At 43.2% G+C, this 10,631-nt stretch overlaps 1 protein-coding gene across 2 annotated transcripts in view; it reads right to left on the bottom strand.

Annotated features, from left to right (window-relative positions):
- Positions 1–168: 168 nt before the first annotated feature.
- Positions 169–10,631, bottom strand: part of ankrd12 (ankyrin repeat domain 12) — a 37,919-nt gene continuing 27,456 nt past the window's right edge. For both annotated transcript variants that reach the window (XM_073490625.1, XM_073490626.1), the window contains 6 exons: positions 10,184–10,331; positions 5,342–9,771; positions 4,662–4,760; positions 4,288–4,431; positions 4,077–4,172; positions 169–1,453 (listed from right to left, as the gene is read on the bottom strand). In XM_073490625.1, coding sequence (XP_073346726.1) covers positions 1,268–1,453; positions 4,077–4,172; positions 4,288–4,431; positions 4,662–4,760; positions 5,342–9,771; positions 10,184–10,331 — 5,103 coding nt within the window. In that variant the 3' untranslated portion in view covers positions 169–1,267. The remainder of the gene's footprint in view (positions 1,454–4,076; positions 4,173–4,287; positions 4,432–4,661; positions 4,761–5,341; positions 9,772–10,183; positions 10,332–10,631) is intronic.

The following is a 10,631-nucleotide window of genomic DNA, read 5'->3' as shown; positions in this document are numbered from 1 at the left end:
CTCAAACTATTCAACTTGATAAAAGCGAAAAGCAGCAAATCAATCAGAAGCTGAAACCAGTGAAAGTTTGGGAATGCTGCCTGATAAAAACTGAAACTATGAATCAAATAACTGTTTCAGATCTAATTTCTTGTGCATCATTGAGATTAAAGACACCAAAACAAAAAGTTTTAATTTCACAACAAATAAAATTTATTCAATTATATATTACAAATATGTACAAGTCATGTAACAAGTAAATATTAAAATAGACATTTTTTAGAACTATCGTTCAAAAGGCATTATGTTGAAAAAATAGGTTTTGTTGTGATCTCACATTGAAACTGTAAAAGTTGTTTTTTTTTTCTTTCTTGGAAGCCACAACAGACTTTAATGTGCGCGAGACACAATGGACAACACATGAGGAGTGAGGCCGCAAAAAGGACAGAAACACAATGGCGCAAAAAAAGCTGGAACACTTCAGTAAACCTCACAATTAAGTCCACAGTACAGCTTTTTAGGAAAAAAGTACAAACAACGCAACGCATGCACAGCATTTAATTGCCAAAGTCAAAAAACACCAGCTGTGGCGTGGAACTCCAGATGAGGAAGGAAGAGAAAACAGTAAAAACAAAAAACACAACAAAAGCCAACACATGCTTAAGAGTTTAAGCCAACAACAACGAGAACATCACGGACGAAGAGGACACTCGATATAAAAACAAACTTTGGTCCATTAAAACATGAGACAGAACAAGTTTACAATCAAAATATCTATTATTTTTTGTTTTTACAGGTTTAAAATAATAATTACATGACTATTTACAAATGCACAATTGTTTATGTATAAAATAAGTTAAAAAATTAAGAGCACAGTCTGTACACAATGTATGAACACTCACTTTGAAAACAATTGAAATCTTTCAGTTGTGTGACCCTGCGTGATGAGGAGCAGTAGCAGGTGGTTGTCGTCTACATGTCGCTTCTCGCTGCAGCTCCCTGCACTGCCTCACCCAGCTATTGGTCTCTGCTCTCCGGGCTTCCTCTGCGGCCTGGACCCCCCCTTTTCTCTGTACGAGGAACAGTCTGTCCTCGTTCCCCGTGCTCATGGTGGGCGTGCCGGTTTGGACTGCAAGAGCTCGGGAGTTAAATCATCTCATTTCTAAGTGCTCTTCTGTATTACCGCCACATTCTAAGTGCTTCACATTTCCTTTTCCTCAAATGTGCGGGCTGCCTCTCGGGTCCGTGATATGGCCGCCGCTGTGGCAAAGCACGTCTGTCCGACGGCTCATATCGGGGTGAGGTCGAAGTCGTCGTTGACCTCCACGAGCGGGATGTAGAACTCAGGGATCTCGAAGATACTGGTGGACTTGTAGGTGGCCGGGTCGAGCTCCTGTAGTTTGAGCTGCCACTCCAGACGCTGCACAGCGTTCAGGGCCGCCGCCTCGTGCTGCTGCCTCATCAGCAGACACGTCTGTGGAGGGAAAAGGATTGAAATTATTATTTTATCCCACCAGATGTTCTTATTTGGACCTTTTTCAAGAAAAGAGCACAAAGGCAAACACAAAAATATACAAAACTAAATAGCAGGATTTGGGATTATTCCTTCTTTGTGTTTAAGGGACAGTAACAAAAAGAGGGAATTTCACACTGAAAACACTGAAACTTCAAAAGATATCTACTTGATTTGTCAACTGCTGAAGCCTCATGTTAATCTCAGATAAAAGTTTTAATATATTCCTGCACAGAACGAGGACTGTGGATTCTGTCCCCCATCCCTTAAACTGAAAACACATTACGAAGTAATCTCTTAATGGCCAGTCTGGACAAGAGGAATGAGTACAGCAAGATAAACCTGTAGTAGTAGTAGTATAAGTTTAGCTGACTGTTGCTTAAAGACAGATTTGAAGAATCTTTGCCTGTAAAAAAGCAATAACTAAAAACTCATAAAAAGATGGACAACATAAGGGATTATGTGATGGAGATTTTCCCGGAGGAGTGAGGAGGAGAACTTTCCCAGAATGTGAGAAATGGATCGCCTTCACTGCGAGCAAACCTGGATCTGAATAAATCCAAGAACAGTGTGGACTGGAACATGTCTATTTTTCCCTTTCTTTTATCATCTATACAGTAAATCATTAAATCATTACCGTTTACGACCTATATACACACACAGTATTTGCAGTGATCCCTCAAATGTGGTTATTAAACACTTCAAAACGAAACAGTAAAGTTCACTTGAAATTCAGTAATTATAAATCAAACCAAGCATCGTTTTATGCACTCGTAGACTCACTAAAAAGATATTTAATTGGGACATCTCACATGGTCATCCGTGGGCAAAGGAGTTTAAATCCTTATTCTATTTGAACGACGTGTCATTCATTTTTCAGAACAGGTAACGTTGTGATATTCAGGAGATTAGGAGTAAGATGTTTCTCATGTATAAAGATACAGATAAAAGTATCTGTTGATGTATGATGTAAGCTAAAATTATGAACATATTGTCTCATAAAGAACTGTTATACTGTAGAACCGTATGAGAAGTATAATTTAAATAAAAGGCAAAGGTCTCTGTGTGCAGTTACGCTCAGGAACATTACCATTAGCCTCGGAGACCAGCAGGTTTAGTGCCATTACAGGGGAGAACAGACTTTGTTTGTTGTATGAGGTTCATTTCTTGTTTTGTTGTCCTGTCGATGACGATGTAAGAGACGTTCTTTTTACTAAAATGTCCTCCATTCATGCCGATTTATTTTGGTTGGATGATTATGAAAAACCTGAGCTGTGCTTTAGGAAGGGAACCTTTTTTGTAGAATTTCTTTTTTGTCAAGTTTGGGAGGGAAGGCAGAATATTTTGTTTAAGACCAAGCTGCAAAATAATTTGTAATTTTGTAATGAAATTAAATATAATGGACTATTTGACTGCTGCAACTGTTTTTTTGGTGTCCTGTAAACCCATGAGGGTTGGGCACGATATATTGGTCAGCTCTAAAATAAACTTGCCTTGTCTATAATGTACTGTTTATATACAGAGTTACAAAAAAAGAGTGGCAAAAACCCTGAGAGGTTGACTTTAGAAAGAGGAATCAATGAGAAAAATGGTCACAATTAAAGTTGGGAATCTCCAATGAAGCCAACCACAACAGAATCTCATCAGCTGCTGTTTGGTTTGTGTCCAAGATCACAGAAATTTCAACATTTCTGATAAATCCATCCGGAAATAACTATAAACTGCAACTATAATGTTAAAATAAAAGCAAACACAACAGGATAACCCAATAATCTGGACAGAGTGCAGAGTGTTTGCATTTTTAGCACTTTAAGCTCAGTTTACACGCACCGTGAGCTACATTCGCTGCACGACTCTTTATTTAAGTAATCTTATTTTCAGTTAATACGGTTTTCAAAATAAGCCTGTTAAAACAGTACTTCGACCCAGTTAAGATGTCTGTCTCTCCCCTTTATTTAATGAGCTGCTGTGGCATATAAACATGCACTGTTGGTTGTTACTGCTGTCGTCCAAACCTTCCTCCGCCACCAGTCCTGACTTAAGACTTTTTGTCCATAATTGTCGGGTGTTTTCTTGCTGCCAAGTTTATTTACAGGCAACCAGAGAAGGCCATTCCTAAAATAACTACTTGTAAAATCAAGTTGTTTATCAGCAAAACCGAGCTGATTACTGTTGGAATTATTTACTTTCTGTGTATTAAAAGCAACCAATTTCAAATCTCGCCTCTTCATACTTTTATCTGGCTAGGAGACACCACAGATCTGATGTTTTGCATGTCCCCTTTTATGTACTGTATGTATTTGTATATGTACGTTTTTGCAAATCGTAGATACTTTTTTTTAGATTCCTTAGATGAAACTGGCGTGCTGCATCACTTTGCCAGTGATGTGAAGTTTGCAATCTTTCATGGGAAAAATACCTAACTCTGCTGTGGGCAAAAATAACATCATGACCTAGAAAACATTTCTGGTATTCACTGGTAAACGTCAAAGATCATTCCTTACTTGAAATTAGTTTTAAGCGTATTTTTTTATTTACTATAAATGTTCTGCATGTTTGATGGAGGAGGGAAACAGTTACTTACCTTCAGTTTGTCAAACTTGTCATCAACGTCTTGTAACCAGGACATAAACTGTCTGGCGTTGAATCTGTCTCTCACTGACGTTTTGCCATCATCGTTCTGTAAACCAAACACACAAGAACTTATCAAACATGCAGCATTTCTACACATTTAAATAACTGATAAAACAAAACACAAGACTGCTAATGTATGGGCAATGCTCCAAGAAGCTCACCTGGACGTCTTGAGGCATGTTGTACACTTCAGCATCCAATAAAACTGTACAGGCACTGAAAGGCAGAGTCTGATTGGCCAGTGTTCTTGCTGCCCGGTAATGGACTCGTAAGACTTCCTGTTCATTTGAAACAATCAGCTTTTCCTGAAAGGGAAAAGAAGTACGATTAAAACTTTAAATCTTATATGTAGACAGCACTGATGTCCTGTTGAAGTCTTCAAGAGGGTTTAAGAACAGCTTCAAAATGTCGATAGGCTTTCCAAAGAAGGAATATTTACAATTTCTTCTATTTTCAGCTGCTACAAGTGGCACTAAAAATGTCTAGAGGTACTCAACCCAACCATATAAAAAGCCCTGAGAATAAATCCACGTACCCTTTCAATGCTGTGCTGTAGTCGTAGTTTCATCCGGACGACCTCTTGTTGTTTGAACATCTCTTTCAGCTGCTCAGGTAACGACGGAGGTGGAGTTATCTGTTCAAACAACGGAGGGGGAGACGGTTACAAACACTTAATTATCGCTGGCATGTGATGCCTGATGAGTCACCATGCAGATATCAGTCAGAAGAATATATTTATTAAAAGGGAGACGTAAACGTGTGGTTACACGTGTAGGTTGCTAGCTCGGAGTTTGTTGCCGTTACTGGTAGCTAGAGTGATTTTAAAAACACTAACACACAGATAGCAGAAGGGAGAAGAATGCTGCTTGAAATATGCGCCCAACTGTGGGCTTATAACCACAGTCTCCATCCGGTGAGTCAGACTACATAACAGGCAACCACACCAGAGTTTTTGCACTCAAACAGGTTAGGTATGAAAGGGCTCTTGAGTGCAGGGCAACATGATGTTGAAGTTAACCTCCATGAAAAAAAATGTAACTCTAAACACATCAGTAAGAATGATTGTCATTTTGAATCCAACATGCTGGATACAGGGCCAAAACTTACAAAAATGTTCGCAAAATTATTGTTAAGAGTTGTTTCCAGACATTAAAACAGGGACATTAAATAGAATCTGTTTTACAAAGATTTGAAAAGAAATTAAGAAGAACTCACTGTTGGTATACAGAGCTTGCTGAGTGGGTTCCCATCTAAGAGGTAGGATCCGTTGAAGGTCACATATTCATCATAATACTGTGGTGGTTGGGGGGTGACGCTGCACAACACTTTGCGCTTCTCCTCGATCTTCTTCCTGATGTGCAAGAACTCGTAGTAAGGGTTGGCCCTCTCTGTCTGGTAGGGTTGAATCTCCTCCAGCTTCACAGAGTCCACAATAGCAGCCAGAGACTGCTGGCCTCTCTCCTTCTCCTGTTGGGTCGTTGAGCAGGACTGGGAGGTCGACACTTTGGGCATCTTTCTCTTGCGAGGATGGGGCACATGGATGTCCACGTCCTCGTCTGCAGAGCGAACCTTGACCTTAGCCCCTGAAGAATCTGAATCCCGGTCTCCAGATTGAGGTGAGGAGCTCCCTGAGGCAGTGCTGCTGCCGCTGCAGCTGCTGCTGCTGCTGCTGCTGCTGGAGTAAATCTGAGCTGCCGATTGGATGGTGCTTTGACTCTGCTCCTCTCCAGATGAAGATGACTCTGGTTTCTCCTCGGCAGGGGTCACCTCCATCTGCTCTGAGCTGGCCTCTGCTTTATATTCAGAGGAGCTCTCTGTAGCCAGGCTGCCCTCAACCGACGAACTCTCTATTGGAGCAGAAACAGCAGCACCACTGTTGTTCTCTGAGCTCTGCACGACATCAGCCATCTCTTCAGTTTTGTGTTCAGGGCTCGAGGGCATACTGTCCTTATTCTCCACCTGAGCATCGAGACATGAGCCTGCAGCGTCACTGGAAGGTCTTGATTTCTTGCAGTCTTGGTTATCTACATCCATGTCCTCTGGAGAACATTCAGGCTCTGAGCTCATTTTGCCAAAGCCTGGCAACGACTCCCCTGAAGTGGAGCTGGGAATGTGCGAACTGGTGGACGGGACGGGACTTCCAACAGCCTCTGTTCTGAAGCTTTCTGAAACCGTTTCCATGCTCTCCTGTTCTGCTCTTTCAGAACTCTCCAGAGGTTTGTCTTTATGGTCAGAAACTTGTGAGGTACCCGATTCTGTCTGCTGCACGCTCTCCATGCCAGAAACAGTGAGTGGTTCCCTTTGCTGGAAGGTTTTTGTGTTTGTGAGCGTTGATGGCTCCTCAGTTACACAAGCTGTAGGTAATGATGGTTGATCAGAGTCTTTGTCACTGAATTCTGCTTGTGAATTCTCTGTCAAACATGGGACGTCCTTCACAACAGGAGGATCAGTTTTTTCCTCCGTTGACCCGGTTTGAGAGCCACTACACTCTGGAAGTGTCAGGTTTTTACTCTCATTGTCTTTGTTTGACACTTGTGGTGGGAGACCCTCCTCTTGCTCTGTGACTGAATCAGCGACAGAATTCAAACATGGTTGACTCGTGAGGCTCTCCTCTGTTTCCACGGAGGTCTCTCTCGGTCTGATCTCCTCTGTAGGCTGGATGGGTTTAGGCAGATTCTCAACAGCTTTACCTTCAGTCGATGAGTTGGCATCCTCGTCCAGAATAGCCCTGAGGTACGGTGATTCGTGTCTGCCTGACAGCAGTGTCCGATTACTTTGCGGCACATCTGGAAGACTGTTGCAATCTTTCTCGTGAACAGACGGCGATCTGGTGGCTTGAATGACGAGGGAAGACTGGAGGAATGCAGGCTGAGAGTCTGAGGCTTCCATGTTCATGTCAGAGTCGTATTCAACGTGTCTGGGTGTTAATGTCGTCGCCTGACATGAATCCTCTGAGCTGGCAACAGAAACCAGGGACACGGACCTGGACATGAGGCCGCAGCGTTCACTCTCTGGTCTGGGTGATCTGGTCAGACAGTTTTCCACCGCTGACATGACCTTTGCACTGATAGAAGGCAGGCTCTTCCCATCAAGCGACATTGTTCTGGGGCTAGTGCCGTCCTTCAGGGGTTTATCTCTGCTGTGGACATCAGAGGATTCAGAGCTTTTTGAGCGCATGAGCTCTTTACTTAAGCACGGCTCAGTCTTAGTTCGGTCTTTAGGCTTGGACTTCCCCGGATCTGCTATGGGCCGCTGTTTAAGTCTTTCCCGCTCTTTTTGTTTGATTTTCTCCAGGTGTTTGCGATGCCACTGCTCAATTTCCTGGTCCTTGAGGCTGAGCATGCGCTCAAAGCTGGTCTGCATCAAGTCATCATTCACGAGCCTTTTCTCTTTGGGCTTAGTGTCTCGTGTTGCCGGCGAGGCTTTTGATTTGGCCTTGTCTGCATCTGTTTCGTTGGGTTTGGCCTTGCTGATCTTGGCCTGCTGGGAGCGGTCTTTGTGCCGGTCCTTATCCTTGTCCTTGTGTTTATCTGAGTCTCTATCCCGGTCTCTCCGGTCACGATCCTTTTCTGGTGTTCTCATAACTTCCTCCTTGGATTTCATAGATAAGGACTTGCTGCTCTCAGACAGGTAGCTCTTCTTCTCTTCTAATAGTAACTTCAGATTGGAAGAGGTCCCATCTTTTATTTTGTCTCTCTTCTTCCTGTCACAGTCTCTCTCTTTTGAACGATCAGATTTACTATGATCTGCAGTCTTCTCCAGAGGTTTTCCTTTCTTATCAGAGTTTGTGCGTTCCTTTTCTCTGTGATCCCCAGCACTATATTCTCTGTCCTGTCTCTCCCTATCGGACCGTTTGTCGAACTTATCTTTATTTTTTCTGCTGTCCTCATGCTTTTTTGTTGTGGATAAAGATTTCAGCTTTTCATTCTCTTTGTAGTTTTTATCTCCAGGCGAGTGGGAAGAAATTGCTCCCGTTCTTTCTTTGTCCTTCCAACGATCCACTGAATTCTGTGGTTCAGCTTTGTCAGAGTGCTCTGTTTTCACCTTTTTTTCCTTGTCAGGATGCCTTTTCTCCATTTTTTCTGAATCTTTCTCCTTTCCTGGGAACCTCTTGTCAGTTTTCTCGCGTGAGCCTTTTTCAGAGGGCTCCAGCTGTTCTTGATCAGCTGTGATCCCACTTATGGGTTTCTCCTCTGTCTCTTCTTTCATGCTGTTGCTTTGCAGCGTCTCCTCAGGAATCCGCCCTGAGCCGTGGCAGTCCACTTTCTCGTCACGCTCACTCAGCTTCGAATCCTTTACCTTCTCCTCTTTACCAGCAGCCTCCTTCCGCTCTTTCTTCACAGCCTTGTCTTTTTCTCGGTCCTCTCTCGGCCTCTTTTCTTTGCTGCTTGAGTGTTTCTCCTTTGTGTTCCTCTCGTCTTTGACAGGAGAGGAATCAGAGGTCTTCTGAAGTGAGCTGTTGTCTTCACCTTCTTTTTTCACTGGCAGAGAATCATCCGTCTCATCACTTTTGAAAAAATTTTCTTTCCAGAACTCTCTGTCAAACTCCAAATTCCTGTGGCTGTCTTTCCTGGCTTCTTTCTGCCTGTGTCGGCTCCGCTCTGCCTCGTATTCCCGCCTGTGTTTGTCTTTCTCCTTGTGTTTAAGTTTATGCTTCTTTACTACTTTGCCATCTAAGTCACTCTTCCGTAAGGCACCTTCAGCATTGTCTATACTGTTTCCTATGCTGCCGTCTTTGTAAGGACTTGAATGACCGTCGTCTCCATCTACACTGGGGTCTTTTTGTTGATGTTTGCTCTTTTCCTTGTGCTTGCACCCCTTGGTGCTGGAGCCTTCAGTGCAGTAGTCTGCGTCTGTGTAGTGGTTGTATTTGACACCGTCCACCGGACATGAGCCGTCACTGATGGAAATGCACATCTTAGTATTTTCCTGTTTGAGTGGTGTTTGTTTATCTGTCAGGCTGTGGTTCAGTTTTGGAGACTTTATGGATGACAAATGGAAGAGGTGGACGGATGAGTCATCTTTAGGACTGAAAGACATCTTGAATGAGTCTTCCTCCCGACCCTTTTCTGTGCTCTCGGACACTGTTGCAAGAGAGAGGACCAACGTTTTGCTATTCTCTTTCCCATCCTCTTGGTTTTCCTTGTTTTTATTCTGGCTTTTACTCTTCCTCTTGACTTTGCCCTTGTCCTTGTCCTTGTCCTTTTGCTCAGCAGTGTCCTTTTTAGACCTCGTGTCGACCTTGATGCTCTCTGAGCTCTGAGAGCAAGTGGGGGAACTCCGTTTCTCTGGAAGGCTCTCCATTTCGTCGCTGGAGGTATCAGAGCTGCAGGGGACACGAGACGTCTTCTGCTTCTTGGACTTGGAGGAGGAATCCCCTTTGCTGCTCTGCTTTCCTGCCACATGATTTCTCTCTTTTTCCTCCTTCTCCCGCTGCCGTAGTTCCCTCCGGAGGATGTGTCTGTCGTTCAGGGCCTTACTGAGATCCTCCTCTTCTTCCTCGTCCTTGAACTCGTACTCATCCAGCCCTGGCATGGACGACGACGCTTTTGTGGCTGGTTTGCCATCCGAGTCCTTTTCAGTATCGGAGTCGTCCATGTTGTCATCCACGCTGGATGGATTGACAGACGGTGGGTCTTCAGACTCTGCAGAGAAGAAAGGATCAGTGTTAAAATGATACAATAATTTTCACTTTCATAAAAGACAAAAGCACACTATTGAAAAAATTATACGGTATATCCAACACATAACTCAATTCTCTATGACAAGTTCAATTATATTATTACTTTCTCCTTGGTGGAAAAAAGACAAAGTACAAAAACAACAGTAAAACATTTAGTAGTGGGTATAAAACCTCCAATGCTGACTTCATGTAGTACCATAAATAAAGGTGGAGTAAAGCCTTAAACACATTGTTCACATTTTGTGTATAAGCACCATCTGGTCCATCTATAGTGAAAACACATGTACACATGGTGCTGTGAGGTGTAGTGATACGAATGCCTTGTAATATCTAAAATGGGAGGTCAGCCAAACACTACAGCATCCTCTGCATACCTGAAGAACTGTCGTCTTGGTCCGACAGTGGCACCTCTCCCTTTAATAGCTGTTCAAGCTCCTGAGAGTCCGCCACGTCCACCGGGCGCTCGCCGCGCTTGTTTGCCTGGAAGGCGTTACCACCATGTCGAAGTAGCAGTTTTACAATCTGTATAAAACATAAGGATTGAGCTTCAGAATCTGAAGACATACAAAACAGTGAAAAACAAGAACATGGCAAAAGCTAAGTCGTTAAAGGTGGAATTGTCCTTTATAAATTATATAGAGAAACACTTTAAAGGGACTCTGTGGAACTTCTGCGTTGTGCTGGAAGCCAGTCATTAGTTTATGTTAGCGGACTCCATTTCTAAACTAATGTTAGGTACTGTTGCTCTCGGTTAGTGGAACGCAGAGAGAGACTGAGACGAGGCACTCGAGAACGTACATAAAATCCTTTAGGGAACTGAGA

Source organism: Pagrus major, chromosome 21 (assembly GCF_040436345.1).
Source record: "Pagrus major chromosome 21, Pma_NU_1.0".
Taxonomy (NCBI): Eukaryota; Metazoa; Chordata; class Actinopteri; order Spariformes; family Sparidae; genus Pagrus; species Pagrus major.
This window is presented reverse-complemented; position numbering and strand designations above follow the sequence as displayed.